The sequence below is a fragment of the Pholcus phalangioides genome, unplaced genomic scaffold (genome assembly GCF_987345545.1).
Source record: "Pholcus phalangioides strain wild (caught in Gottingen) unplaced genomic scaffold, Ppha-v1.0 ptg000007l_1, whole genome shotgun sequence".
In the NCBI taxonomy this organism is placed as follows: domain Eukaryota; kingdom Metazoa; phylum Arthropoda; class Arachnida; order Araneae; family Pholcidae; genus Pholcus; species Pholcus phalangioides.
In genome coordinates, this window is record NW_028301600.1 from 29,637,713 (window position 1) to 29,654,207 (window position 16,495).

The window sequence follows — 16,495 nt, forward strand, 5'->3', positions numbered from 1 at the left end:
ACAAAACATGTTCCACATGATGGCCATCATTTTCAGGTACCATGTGAAATCACAAGATGGCATGTTCCACAACTGACTGAAGTGTGCAGGGAAATGTTGCCTTAAAGGTCAGGTAAAGTTCTTGGATTGTAACGACTTATCAGATGTTTCAAATGCCCCCAAAGCCAAAAATTACATGGATCGGGGATGCCATAGATTAGGGAAGTGCCGGCTGATGACACGTTCTTCTGTAAAATGTGTTTTAAAAACATTCTTAACACACATTACAATGTGTGGAGGAGCTCTGTCTTTCATAGAGATTGTGTCTGCAAGGCAGTAACATGCTTGCAGAGGTGGAACAATTTCGTTCTGTAACAGCAATGCATATCGCTTCCCGGTGATCAAACTTGTCACTAGACCTGTAGAACGTAACTCCTTGTAGTAGTAGGGACCAAGAATAAATAATGCAGTAAATCCACACCATACCATCACTTGGTGAATGCAACGGAACCTCTAAGATGGTGTGCGGATTTTCTAGTTCCCAAATTCGGCAGTTGTGAGTACTGACTCCATCCAAGTGAAAATGTGCTTCGTCTGTTCAGAGGATATTCTAAGGCCATTCTGAATCAATCTCAATGTGAGCTAGAAACTGCAGTGAGAACCGGAGTTGAGCATCATAATCATGTGGAAGCAACTGCTGCACAAGTGAAAGTTTGCACGAATAATATCAGGATATTCCGCATGATCTTATGGACACGTGACCTATCCAACGCTTGTGATACATGCCTGACACCACGAGCATTGGAAGCTCTGTCCTCTTCCACCTGAAGTAAAACCTCCTGTACTGCCTCCATAGAAACTGGTTTTCTTCCTCTTCCAGGACGAACAGCCAATGATCCTGTGGTTTCAAATTTCGTTATCATACTCTGAAGGTTTTTAACATTCATTGAACCTTTTCAAATCCTCTTCCAAGTCTGATATTTCCGTAGAGCAGTTACTGCAAAATTGCTGTTTTGGTAAAACAATTTGACCAGAGAAAGCGTGATCTCGTAAATGGAATGTGAGCAGCAAACACATTCAGAAACAAGATCTCCGTGAATGTTTATAGGTTTTATAACAGCTGCTGCATGACATCACATAAATTTACATGTTTACTACAGGTATTCAAAGTGAAACGCCCTCTGGTGATGACATGTGCAGCTCATTTTTACCCGCTGAAACAAATTCCCATCACTTCATGAAGTCCTCCACAAAATTTAACGCTTTTCTTTGACGCCTTGTAGATTACATAGCTGGCCAAGTGCAGCATCTTTACATTTTATAAGTATTTTTTTTCCTTCCACAAAATGAAAATTCCATTGCTTCAGAAGTATCCATGCACATTTTCAAGTCATTCTGACCAGTAGTTTTATTTTACATTGTTTTGAAATCAGAACTTCAATTATAATCACCCTGTCTATAGCTGATTATTTTTCATAAATCACTTACTACTGTACAGTAGAACCTTGATTTAGAGGCAGCTGGTGTCTTTATTGGATTAATTATAAGACCACCTGTGTGTCCCTAGCATGATAGTCAAGTCACTACTGTTGCTGCTTCTTTGTGAAGGAAAAAAACAAAAGCCTGTGAGATAATACACCACTAACATATTTAGATGTGTGAAGCAATCCTCATTCATGAATTTGCTAAAGATAGAGCATTGGGACGTTTTAACATGGTTTTTTTTGTGTTTGGGGTACGTATTAAGTCTATATAAAGAATTAATGTTGTATTAATATGTAATTTTTATAGCACCTCCATCATTGCATGAGGTTATCCGTTATTTATATTAAATTTTTCTTAATTCATTCTATTTTTATTGTAACAACTATTTTTCTCTGTTGTATTTTATTTCATGATTTATCTGAAAATAATATTACTGTACTGTATTTCATAAACCTATTTATTGTAACAACCAGTGTGAGATATCATGTTCTTGGTTGCCATTAACATCATGTAATATGTATTCACACAAATTGTAAAATGAATTTAAAATTGAAAAAAAATTGAATGTAGCCCAAGGTTAGAAAATCTAGTAAAAATGAGAAATTTTAATACTGTTATGTAACTTTAAGTATAACTAAGATACTTTATTTGAAAAATATATATATTCAGGCGGTTTTTGAGATATTTTTGAAAAAAAAACCACTTATGTCATTTTATACCATTTAAAGATATACCATAAGAATGTACTTCAAGAATAGAAAATGTGGTAAGAATGAAAAATTTTGGCTAATAATGAACCAGCATATGATATTTTTCAAGGGGAAAAAATTATATTTAGATCACTTTTATGTGATTTTTTGAAAAAAAAAACAAACCCTGCTATTTCCTTTAAAAAGATGACATTTTGCAAGGGTTTTTCCATTATATGCTGTGCTGCTTAAAGGGTTATGTAAAATTAATGGAAGTGTTTTTTGATAGTGTAGTCACACCTGTGTGTGTGCTTATAATGAAGTCTAAGAGGAAAAGCTCTGGAAATATATGTTGTATTCATATTGGCTCAAGAACGAATGTGCTTAGTCAAAATTAAATATGATTTGCATGTAGGATATACTATTTTATTAAGATGAGAATTTTATAATCAATAGACATTAAAAATAAGTATTTGAAAATGAAGGAATAAAAAATTTATTTTTTTTACTGTTTTGTCAGAAAATCATGAACTCGTCAGAGTTCAGATTTTCTTTGGTAATTTACATTTTGATAGTTCAAATAACTACACAGTTTCAGTTTTAAAGCAAAACATATTGCCATACTGCGCACTGAAAAAAAAACAGGTCTGTGCATAAAAAATAAAAATTAAAGTCGATGTTGATTAGAAATATTAATTTGTTCATTGTTTTTGACATTAAATAGGAGAAATACAAAACACTATTGCTGCACTGCCATTGTGTTATGGCGAGTGTGTGTGTGTGCCAATTCTTCTATAGGTATTTTAAAAACAGTTTCAAATATTGAGGAGGGCTCATTCTCATAGAGCAGATATAAGTTTATGCCTACGATAATTCTGCATTATATAGTTCAATAGCATTTTATTTTGCATTATATAGTTATTTGCCCATTATATTATATCGAATACTACTTTCTTAAAGATTCCCCTTAAGAATTCTCGTTTTGTATTTTCTATTTGACGTTTCATTCCATGTCGCTGATTAATGCATATTGTTAGAATCTAAAAGCTTAGTTGAAATGGAGAAAATTAAATTCAGGAGTGTGTCAGAAATGTTTTAGACCTTTGGCCACTGGTATGTGGGTTGAGCTTCACAAAAAATCATGATTTTTGAATAAATTCTGGTGTGCTCAGACCCATGCAACAAAATACAAGAGTTGCCCAAGCACCCATGGATCACTCTCTCAACAGTTTCCTACCAAGTTGTATAAATAATCCCTAATGTAAAAAGTTTTAAAATCTCCCCTTAAAAAAAAAAGAACAGGAGGCTTGTGTGAAAATGAGAAACAGATGAGAACAAATACTTCGAAGGAAAAAAAAACTTTTTTCTGGATATTATTCTGAGGCTACTTGTCTCTGCCTGGAATCTGTTGGGGGGAAAAATTCCTTCATGCCTTATGCAAATGACTGATTACGCTTGTCGGCAACTGGTTGAATTTCATGAGGGGAAAGAATTTCCCCGTCTATTAAAATATTGCTTGTTCTCTATCTGTGTTCATTGTTAGTTCAATTACAGTTTAATTTCTGTATGCACATTGTCTCAACATATTTTACTTTTGCCATGTTCATTACTGTGGAATAAAATAAACTTTTTATTTCAATTTTTGGGTTCTTATTAAGCAACACTGCACTAACAGAATCAAACCCAGTCTTCTTGTAAATTGGGTAAGTGTGCGATCCGTCCTGATGGAGACCAATAGACTTTTCTTTCTGAGATCACGCCTCAACATAATATCCAGGAAAAAATTTTCCCTTCAAACAAGTATTGGGCAGAGAAAGAAAAATTCAAAAATCATATCACTCTCACTAAATATTTGTTTCTCTGTCAAAAATTGCCACCTATTCTAAAAGATGAATATTCACTCATGGCAATCCCCAATATCGTCTATTGTTATTGAATCAGTAAAACCTGTTTGTGCAAGTAATCCTGTCCTTCCAAGCATATAAATCTCGCTAAAATAATCTCTTTGCCTGTTTGTGCATGAACCCTTTCTCTAATTTTGGTGAATTTTTGCATAGAGGAAAAGAAATGCATTTCATTGAAAGGAGGAGCGAGCAAAACATTAAAAGGGTTAATAAATTATTGATTTATGTTAACTTAAAATTAGTTGTTCGGCTGCAGTCAAAAACACCTGTTCTAGAAATTCTTCCATCACCCTAGCTTAGTGGAACAGAGCAAAACTGAGCCAGCCATCAAATACAGATCACACATACTTGTAATAATATCATTTTCTTCAAGACCACCAATTTTCTGATGATGCTAACTGCTGGCATCAAGTCCAAACTGAAATATAAAACACTTTTGTTTGGGGAAAAAATCCATTAAATCGCTATTTTGTATCAGCTAAAACTTCAAAAAATATTAAGGTATTTGTTGAGGATGAACGCTCTTCATGGTTTGATTTGGTAACAGAAAGAGAAACGAATAAAGATTAGCAGTCTAAAATGAGGTAATGAGAAGTGTATATATATATATATATATATATATATATATCACTTCAATCTGAAACTTTATATACATAACATTTTCGTACTCTAGGGAGAAAACCCATTCCTTGAACTGAGATTATAGTGCTATTTTGAAGTGAAAAACATAAAACCCCTCCTCCAGAAAAAAAAATTATGAAAAACCCCCTCTCAAAAATGAGAAAATCCTGCAACAGCAACATGCCTATGATATACATGCTTGTGAGCAAAAAGAGTAAAAAATGAAGTAACAGAGAAATGTGTACATATCAATTTGCATGAATCAGCAACACTACTAAACCATACATGCACCTTGTTCATATCCCTCTGTGTAACTTCTAACAAATTGGTACATGTTGGAATGTGTGTGTAGTGAAGTGAAGTTTGTTTCTGTGTAAATGCTTGTTATGTGTAGTGCTGCCATCTGTTTTTATAATTATGAGAAATGTAACGAGATTTAATAACTATCATTGTAGGCCTGTTCTCTGTGGTAAGACATTCTAACGGGGAGATGGGCCTGTATTTCGCCTTGAAGTTGGGAACCACAGCAGCAAAAATATTATCAGCAAAAACACTAGTAAACAGTATTTACATTTTCATGGTTAACCCTTAAATGCATAGCTTTGCATGTGTGCAAAGGGTCCTGAAAGGTTCATTGCTGCAGCCAGTTTTGAAGATAAAAATTTTGAATCGCCTTTGCATATAAGGTGAGATAATTTCAATTTGATCATTTTTGTCTCTTCATGGTCATTTTGTACACAAGAGGGCTAATTAGATTGTGACCTACAATTTATTGCTGATTCCAAATGGAAGCTTTTTGTACTCACTGAGAGGTTGATGTGCTAACCCCCCTTGGTGTGGGACGCTGTGCGATCAATTTTTTTCTGTGGTCGTGTCGCCATTTCTGTTTTACCCCTGCGTCAGGAAAGTTTCTGACAAGAACAAACTGGGTATCAGACTTGTGACACCTCTAAACATCATTTGGTACTTTAGGTGAGTATCTTATTGACGTGGGATGTAGCGTCCATATATGGTGAGGTTGTATTCTTTCCATTTCATTTGAATTTGCTGTAGATGTCCCAATTAATGACATCGACTCTGTTGCCGAGTGTGATAGACCATACGTCGCACAACCAGGATCTCAACGAGTATCGTGAGCAGTCCACCAAGAGTAAAGATTTAAAACTCTGAAAAATTTAGTTTTATTTGCAGAATTTTAACTCTTTAAATTTTGTAAAAAATTTTAAATTTCACCATAAGTCTTGCTGCTTCAATATAATGATCTACAACTTCAATCCATGGAAAATCAGTCCAAGTTATTTGAAGATCACTCACAAACTACATTGATGACTTCCTTTACTTCTGTGGACCTTAGAGGATGATCAAATGGCCAGAATCAAACTCAGGAACACACACACATACATAGATGACGAAGGATCAGACTTCCCAGATGGAGTCCGAATACAACTGATGAAGCAAGTAATGAAGACTAAACTGCAAGACCAAGTGAAGCTAAAATGCACAGAAATGATCTTGGTACTGTCTCCGCAGCCAATCAGCTCCAATCACACTTTTTATTTGCATATCAACTATTGTTCCTGTGCCGGCAGAAGCAGCGACAACAACACTGTGTTTTGCCGTAAGCAATAACGAAATGGCCATTTCCCGATGATGGTATGGCATCTGTCTGATGACTTCTGGTCAACCCCAGACTCAGTGACTTGGTATTTCAGGTGAAAATATTATTATTGGAAACATAAACATTAGTTAATAGCGCTACTTTTGAATGGGGTGGCCCGTTTCCACCTGCCATTTGTCCTTACTGTTATAAAAACACGTGACTGCAATTTTGTTAATTTGTTAAAATGTTTTGTTTGCATTTCTTTATTTTTTACCTTGAAGTTTGCAACCGAATTTTTTTTCTCACTACAGTTTGAATCACATAGAAGGTAGTTATATATTTGAAAAGTAATATTACTTGAATACATTTATATTTTATATGAAATTTTTGAGCCTGTGTATGGGCAGTGCAATTCAAAACAGTTTTTCTTTTTTTAATGATTATACTGGCTTTTTATACATGTCATGCTAAAGAATTATCAGCTCAAAAAATAGAAATAATGCATTTAAATTGTTAACCTACCAGTGCATGGTGTGGGTGGTGGATGTGAGAGAGCCATGAATCTGTTTTTCTCCATGAAGCATTTTCGGAACCTATGCACTTGTGGGTTAAGTATGCTTCCTACCGATGTTATTGGTTACTAATAGTAGTAGTAGTAATAATAATGAAGTTTTGTTGAGGAGAAGGATTCAATATGTTTAAATGATTTTTTTTCCCAACTTTCCTCAAGCACACGAAAATAATATGAATTTTGTTCAGCTACTTAATGATGCATTAATTTTCTAACACAACTTTTATAAGGTATGTTACAGAAAAATGACTAAAACATTGAAAGAAGGCATCACATCTAATCTTGAAATTTTTAAACAAAATTACTAATAAAATTAAATTGATATTCAGTTCAGCATTCTATTTTTATCTTACCCTTCCAGCTTTCTTTAGCAATTTAATGAAAATGAATGAAATTTTAAAACAAATTTGTTTATCATTTAATCGGATAAAACAAATAAATTCTATCATGTGGTTACAGAAATGCTGTGGAGTCTTCAACCAACATGAAAAAATTTCATAATTTATTCCAAAATAGCTCAGCGAGAATGATGCTTGTTCAAGCTCTTTCTCTTAGGTTCCCCCTCCTACCCCTGCATCTGCTTAATATTCATTTTGGCACACACTGTTTAAAAGTAATTTATTTTCACAAAATTACAAATTACATTGTGGAGGAACAGCGCCTACAACACAACACACAGCATGGACGCCATGGCCGCTTCTCCCTTGTTTGAAACTCTCGAGCTCCACTGGCCATGAGAGCCAGCCCTGGCACCACCTATATTTGACAGACGGTCGACCTTGACAGTTACAATTTTAAATATAATTTAATAGATAAATATTAATAGATAAACACAGCCATCATTAACACTCCAATAATAGACCCCCCCCCCCAGATGAATGTGATAAAAAGTCAGCCCCTATGACCACATTTTTCTTTTTTGGTCACTTGTTTGGTCAGTATTCACCAACAAAATTTATTTGCATATAAACTTTATTTTGATTTTTTCCGCGAATGAGTTGTGGTAAGCAGTGGAAAAAATATATATTTGCTGCACCACCATGTAAATAACAGGCTGAAAATTGATATTTAAAACTGCATAAAGGATGGTTTATCTTCCCGAAGTAATAGCAAAGTTTATTTCAGGAAATTATAAATTTATCTTTAATTATTCTATTTCATGTGCTTTAATTTTCTTTTCATTGCAGTTGGATTCATACTTATTCATCAGTATTTAAGTCAGCCTCCTGCTCAAGAACTTTTTCAGGGTGCATTGCATGGAGGATGGGTGCATACTTTATTTCGAGATGAAGTTTTACAGACTCATTTATATATTCAGCAATTTTTCGAAAACATTAAAGGGTAATTAATCTTTTGAATTTTTCAAAAAACATAAGTGATCATGTAGGAGGTTCATTCCTACATTTATATTGCTTACTACTAGGAGATTCCTACATTCATTGTAGAAGATAAACATTCAAATTTTTCCTCCAAATATGCAGGAGAAAGATATAAACTGGTTTACTGTGCAGCTGCTGGCTCTTAACATCCTACTTCATTTTCAATTGGATTGATCGGAAAATTCTATATTTTCTGAACTTTTTGAAACCACCTAGCTTTTGTGAATCTTGTCTCTTTTCAGACTCAATCTGAGTTCAATTCCTGACTTGTCCTAATGTATTTATCTACTCTAATGTATTTACGATGTCTGGGTTATGCATGTTTTATGTTTGTGAGGTGCTGCCACGTCATGAATGAATGAACGCCAGATCTCTTCCAGCCCAGCTTCATGGCAGAGTCTGGAACAAAGTGTGTACCTAACAGTCTGAGTGTGTATCTAGTATTGTCTGATTTTTCAGTGCTGCCATCTACATTCCAAATTGTGAGTGAAGTGTAATGATTGAATATTTTTACTGTTGCTCTCTGTGGTGAGACTTTTTAATAGGGAGATCGGCTCGCATTTGCACCTTGTCATTGGGAACCACAGAACACCAACTTCAGTCGACCACCACTGTGGTGTTGATGGGGGTTCCAAACCTGGTCCTTGCACATTGTGAGTCCATTACTATAACCACTCGATGACCACCACAGCAACGTTCTACCATGTCAACAAGATTCCCCCAAAGTAGAATATGCCAAAATCTGTGACGAAATCACGCAGAACAATTTGGAGGAATTTTAAGGAAAGTGTATAGAAAACACCATTATGATGATTTTTACTGCAGAACAATTCCATTCAGCAGAGGGTTCATTGCAGAACAATGGAAAACATTCTGTTTTGGGAAAGATACATGCAGAAGGCATTGTTACCGCTGGAACTTATTGGCAAGGTATGAAAAAAAATTGTCAAACATCTGCTGTTTAGAATCTGCAATAGACCATAGATCCCAGTCTGCCATGGGCAGAAAACTACTGTGCTGCAAAAATAATCAAATGATCAAAATATTTTCTTCCCATTTTTAGTATAAAAGTCATATATTTTTGAATGAAATTATTGATCAATATGTTTTAATTTGAAAATTTCATATTGATCATAAAACAGTCTCTGAGACAATATGTGCACAGTTAGTTCTCACTTTTTCACCTCCTTAGTAAATTTGTTTTTGTGGTACACATATTTCATTGAAACTTGATATTTATGTTATTTAGACCATTGGAAAAATATAATTGCAATTAAAAAATCATCAATTTTGCATCTGGTGCTGAAAATTTTTGTTTTTATTTAATCTTTCTTTTCCCCCATGGTCCATATATCCTGTATACCAAGATTCATTCAAATATCTCTATCAGAATGGGCACGATATACATCTGAGTGGTGTCATTTATAACTACCCTGTATGAGGCAGCATCGCTTAGCCAAAACAACGGAAGCTATAAACACGAAATTTGATGAGTAGTTTTATTTAAGAATGCAGAGACTCATCAAGAAAGGATTTTTCAAAATTATATCCCTAAAGAGATCTTGAAGGGGAATTTTCAGATTACCATATCCACGCGAGTGAAGCTGCGGGTAACAGCTAGTTTATGTATAACAGTATTTGCTGTCATCTTGAAAGTGCTCTATGAAGATATCAAAAATTTCTTGAGTAATTTATGTCACATCTCTATGCAAAGGAGATGTACCATATATGCGTGTGTATGAGCCAAACTCCCAAAAATAGACACATTTTAAAAGATTAGGGAAAAATAATCATTTCTAAGATACAAAAGTTATATATGATGAAAAATGTAATCAAAAACCTTCAAAATATTTTTCCTCTTCTCATTTTTTCAGCCTGCAGTTTGAGACAGCAATGGCATTTTTCAAGTGAATCAATAGCATGGATCAAAAATATAGAATAATGTTGCACAACAGTTATTTCCTCTAAGCTGTGAGCATGTGGCTAAAAATACTTTAATGTGCACATATTTCTGGCTGCACAGAAAAGATTCACTATACCATGCAAAAATCCTATATATTGATAATCGCTTATAGAGGGTGCAAACTTAAGTCTGTTTCTGTTCAAAGAACTCTTAAACCATCAGTTATAGATATATACTTTCAATTAGAAAAAATTATCCGGATAATGTACCTATTTTATATACATATATAGATGTCATTTCTTTTACTTGGCAATATATGTACTGTGATAAAAAATTTAACTTTTTACAGTCCATCTGTTCCCTAACTTCTAATTAGTTAAAAAATTAATTTTTATCCATTTACATCTATACACCATCTATGAATCTTTGAAAGAAAAAAAATATTAGTTACATTTTAATTATTAAAACACTTACTAATAATTAATTAACTTAATTCTATTACTCTTACAATAAATATTGGCAGATGAGATACAGCAGTATATTATCCACACTAAGAAATTCTTATGTTTTTTCAACTTATAAAAAAATCTGCAGATGATATGCAGGAAAATAGGTTTTTTTTCTAAGTTAGAATTTTATTATTCATAATAGAGGAGTAGAAACTTAATTTTGTACAAGCTGAGATATTTTTTCAGCTCTTAATACTTGGCAATGCCTGATTTTTAAGTGATACAAATTATATTTTAGAACTTGTGTAATTATTAAAATGTTAAATTACTTCTCTCTCTCCATTATTTTTTCAAGGTACAACAAAAGAGTTTCTGAAGTAAAAGATTGCTGTAACTATGCTTTACAAAATGCGTAAGAATCTCATTTCTTTATCATTCATATATTTTCAAAAATCAACAAATTAAATTATACCATTGAGCATTGAGTTTATAATGGTAATTTTTGTGATTTCATTGTTTATGTTTAATTTCTATTCACTTGTCTGTTACTCCATATTATATGAGATGTTTTGATTTGGTGTCAATCACAAATACTTTTCTGGGGTTTGTGAGCTTCTGATTAGTATGGAGCTTTAGTAAATTTCACATTTTGTACGAAAAATTACAGTGCAGCCAGGTCATTAATTGTTCAGAAGCCACACAACATAATAAAAAAACCACAGCCCTACTACTTCATTTAAAATGATATGACATTTTGAAGGGGTTTTTGCATTTCATGCTGTGCTGCTTAAAGGGTTATGTGAAATTAATGGAAGTGTTTTTTGATAGTATAGTCACACCTGTGTGTGTGCTTATAATGAAGTCTAAGAGGAAAAGCTCTGGAAATATATGTTGTATTCATATTGGCTCAAGAACGAATGTGCTTAGTCAAAATTAAATATGATTTGCATGTAGGATATACTATTTTATTAAGATGAGAATTTTATAATCAATAGACATTAAAAATAAGTATTTGAAAATGAAGGAATAAAAAATTTATTTTTTTTACTGTTTTGTCAGAAAATCATGAACTCGTCAGAGTTCAGATTTTCTTTGGTAATTTACATTTTGATAGTTCAAATAACTACACAGTTTCAGTTTTAAAGCAAAACATATTGCCATACTGCGCACTGAAAAAAAAACAGGTCTGTGCATAAAAAATAAAAATTAAAGTCGATGTTGATTAGAAATATTAATTTGTTCATTGTTTTTGACATATTGTATGGAAGAAATACAAAAACTACTGCTGCACTGCCATTGTTATGGCGAGTGTGTGTGCCAATTCTTCTATAGGTATTATAAAGACAGTGTCAAATATTGAGGGCTCATGCTCATAGAAAGCAAACAAAAAGGGGAAACCACAAGTTTCCTCCCTTTTAGGTTTATAATTTTTCTACTATGAAGTGTCAAGATTTGGTACAATCTTGTAGGAACTCTGGTCAGATTGATAGTAGTTATATCTTTCCTCAGAAGGAAATGCCTGATGTGTATTAAAATATGTTAAAAAATTTGTAATTTTCTTTTGCTATCCACATTTACTGTTGATTTCTCCTTTATTGTGTAAGTATCAGGCAAAATGTCTTTGAATTCTTTTGGTTGTTTTGAACTTATTATTCAGCTGCCTTATTCACCGTGAGAGGAGAAAATTTTTGAGGACAGCTTTGAAAGAATTGGGCCTTATACTCACAGATCAACCAGGGCTGTTTGGTCCAAAAGTAAGTTTTGAAAAAAAAAATTCATCAGTTAAGAGAAAAAATATGTTGTTTATTATTATAAATGCTCTATTTTAAGTACTACTTGCATTGTTGTTGATTAAAATACTTGCTGCGTTTGCAACCTAGCAACAGATTGAATTATAAGTAGTACACAGGTGTGTGTTGCTTATATTTACTTCGATCCTTGTGGTATTGCGACACTTATATGCGATAACTAAAATAAAGTATTATATTAATGAAATGCATGTAACTCAGTCTAATAAACTTTTCCAGCAACAGCTTTCCTGCTTATTTACTCTAAGTAGGGAGTTATATAATTTTTATATAATATATATGCAAAAAACAGAATGTCAGCGAACCTTTATTCTCTTGGAAGATAATCTTTCACAATTACCATGTTTTCCTGCATACAGTTTGCAGATTATATTTGAAAAAAACATTTTTTTTGAATTTCTTATATTCTTCATGTCTTCTTATATCATAGTGTCACAAGTCTCCAGCTTTTTGTAATGGAAGATTGAAAGAGAAATATTCCAAAAATGAATTTGTGAAACAAATTTTCAAAGATTTATATAGGTGTAGGTAGAAAAATTATTTTTCTACAAAAACAGGATAAACAACCCCTTCCATTCCTTTAGAATTCCTTATTGATGAATAAAATTTTCACATACAGACTATGTTATGAAATATTATTGTGAAGTAGCTTTAGTATTTATTTGGCTGCTTGTCAAAAATAATCGCACAATAAATGACAAGTTCTCTAAAAAAAAACCAATAACTAATATGTTTAAATTGTTGTTTTCATGCAATTGTGCATCAATTAAAATTTTTTTTTTATGAATATGGTAACATACCTTAAAATGCTACGTATAGGCCTATAGAAGCGTGAAAATTTAGTAAAAAGTCAATTTGCAAACTTAAATGTAAATTTTTAATCAGACTGAGTCAATTAACTCAACTAAAATTTATAACCGTGATTAACAATTAAGGGAGGTTAAAGTCAGAGTGTAAGTCAATTAATCTTTATTTTGAGAAAAAGAATGATTACTAAAGTTGTTCATGTTAAAAATTTTGTGATTTCTCAATGTAGTGGCAAAATATTAAAGCTGAGACTTAGTTCTTTTTTTCTTTCAATAGTTTAACATTTATAGATTGCATTTCTGGACTTGAGTCAGAATCCTTGAAAATGTGAATTACATAACTTTGAGTTGTGTAATTCACATTTCAACTGATCAAATATTTGGATCAGCCATACTTTCAACATGTTTCATTCTTCAAATGAAAGGTGAATTTTGCAAGTACTGGGCATTGCTTAGTTGCTTGATTATTGACGAGTACCACCAAGACTATATTTAGGAGCCTCTTACAACCCTGTGCAGTCATATTTTATGCACTCAACCCAACTTTGGGGGCGGGGTTAAGTTATGGTAAAATTAAATGTTTTATAAATCAGAAATTTGCTGCTCTGTGCATTTAGTTTCAAGGAAATTATTTAATAAATGAAGAAACAGCCTAAGTAAATTTTTTTATTGTAGGTCTTGTTTGTTTTCATGGGATTGTCATTTGCACGAGATGAAATATGTTGGCTGTTAAGGCATTGTGAAAATCTACCTCAGCGACAAGGAAGGACACGTACACAACCCGAAGATCTTATCGATAGGCAGCTTCCAGAATTATTATTTCATGTTGAAGAATTAAGAGGTATATATATTTACAAACTATGAAGTACCCACCAGTGGAATCATATTATGACCATTGTCCCATATTTTTGACCCACAGTATGCAGTTGATAAAATATGGCTATTTTCATCAGTTGGTGGACAAATAAGGGGAAATTTGAGAAATTGGAGTGTCTCAGTGAAGGGCCAAGTGACACAATATATTTGAATAATACAGAGATGTTGCTGTACTCTATTTTACCTGGGTCCCAAAAAATCTTACAGTTGGCAAAATCTGGGTCCTTTTTGAGTGAAAGTGGGTCCCTCTCAAAAAAATTTTAGTCCCCTCCCCATCATTCACTGGTATATCTGAATTTTTTCCAGCATGGCCCAGGTCTTTGATCACCTGCTTATCTTTCATCATTGAGACACAGTGGCAGGCCATGTTCTGAGTAGGAGGTATCTTTGTGAATCAAATAAATAATTCATTTCTAAAAACATGTTCTATCCAAAGGTTCACTAAAAAAAAGATGAATTTACCAGTTTATAACTAGGTTCTTTTATTTTGATTGTCTACTAGTAGAAAAAGCTTGTAAAGAATCTCGTTAACACTGAGAATTTAACAAATGTAATAAATCTAAAACAAATGTACAGTCGATCCCGCTTACAACGTTCACATTTAGAATGTTTTAGTATGACTTATTTTCGATGTCCCAACTCAAGTAATTCTCATTTAGATTTCCCGTTTAAAGCGTTTTCCCACTTACAATGTTACTTATAACAGCTTTTTTTTAAAACATTATAAACGGGATCCACTGTAATTAAAAGTTAAGTATACACACATATATATATTTGCTAATAAATCAATCTATAAATTCCCTTCTGATTTATTTTTCATTTTGTTATAAAAGCCTTAGCTATTTAAATAACATTTTGTGATTAAATTTCTAGCAAATGAGATTTTGACACTTATCTTCTGATTCCCCCTATTCATATAAATCCTTGTGAAGCAATTTCCTGGTGGAATCATTTTATTTTCTCTCACTGGTGGTCCACCACTCTGATCTGTCACCATTTAACTGCTGCATATTTTCACGCTTGAATATGATAGCTATGTCAGATTTGTATTGGGGAAACTTAACAGTGTGCTTGTGTGTGTTTGTGCCCAGCTTGTTTTATGTTCAGTAGGTAGTGCCACCTATCCAGGGCCATAACTAGATATTTTCTCAAACAGGGGCAAGCACTCATTTTGGTGCCCCAGTATAATGTTGAAGAAGCAGTTATAAAGGGTGAGTTTGTTACCCCCTCTGGTCCAGAGACTGGGACATTAGATCTGCCTGCTCCCCCCAATTGTTATATCCTCTAAAATCCATCTTCCAAATTGGTAATGCGTGGCTTTAAAATTTAATGTATACATGTTTGTGTTGTAGGTCTGTGTAATCGTTGTGGCAACTAAAGTTTCTTCCAAAGGAATAGCCAACTCAAAGTTGGAAAACCTTAGAAAATCATATTTTTAGCTGATTACCACTGCACAATCATGGGTTCCAAACCCAGATTTTCACCAAAGGCGAAATTGGGGGGGGGGGGGGTTATGGGCCCGTGCCCCCACCCTAAGATCAAAAATTAAAAATATTTTTGTAGAAAATTGAAATAAAATTATTCTTATACTATCTGTTAATTTGTTTTTGAGTATTAGTAACCCAAACTTTCGCTGAAGAATTAGATTCTTGTGCCCCCTTCAAAAGCTGATTCTGCATACACACTCATAATTTTCATGATGCAAAATGGTGACTACCTCATAGCAGCTAGATGAAAAAACTGGATATTCAATATAGAGTTTTTACAGATTTGGTAATTAATTTTACAGATTCACTCACGACGCTTCTAAAAATAAAATGTAGAAAAATGTCAAAAGAAATGTAAGTGAAAAACATTTTAAACAGGATACCTTGATGAGTATTAGTAAAAGTTGGAACTCTCTCTCTCTACACAAAAATTAGTTATACTCGGTGAAAAATCGTTTTAAGAGAGCGTTATAAACGTGATAATGAGCATGGTATATCAGAACTTCTCCAGCATAATAATGCAATATGTCATATATCCAGATAGAAATACCTGACAATAGTAGGAAGAGTATGACAAAGATTTTCAAGTACTTCCCCTGCCCTTCCCTCATTCCCCAGACTCAAACTTAACCAAACACATTTGCACTATGGAAACTTAAAAAAACAATGTTTAAAAGAATAAATCTCTTTCAAAACTCATAATTTATGAGTTTTAGGCCAATGTATGTTAGGCCCCAAAATCCAAGGAACTCACAAACTCGTATGCACATAATTTATAGTGAGTATTGGAAGGCTTGACACAAATTCAGAAAAGGATCCATGAATTATTAAATAAATATGTTCATCTTTCTTTGAAACATGTAAAATACTAAAAATTCGATTAATAGCAAAATTCTACTACATTAGTTCTGCTATAAATCTGTGCTTAGATGGCAAAA

The 16,495-nt window shown here is 33.1% G+C and overlaps 1 protein-coding gene across 4 annotated transcripts in view; it reads left to right on the forward strand.

The window, feature by feature from the left end:
* Window positions 1-16,495, forward strand: part of Hem (Nck associated protein 1 Hem) — a 119,407-nt gene that overhangs the window by 37,993 nt on the left and 64,919 nt on the right. For all 4 annotated transcript variants that reach the window (XM_089233000.1, XM_089232997.1, XM_089232998.1 and 1 more), the window contains exons 9-12: window positions 8,037-8,190; window positions 10,936-10,992; window positions 12,238-12,334; window positions 13,870-14,035. In XM_089233000.1, coding sequence (XP_089089126.1) covers window positions 8,037-8,190; window positions 10,936-10,992; window positions 12,238-12,334; window positions 13,870-14,035 — 474 coding nt within the window. The remainder of the gene's footprint in view (window positions 1-8,036; window positions 8,191-10,935; window positions 10,993-12,237; window positions 12,335-13,869; window positions 14,036-16,495) is intronic.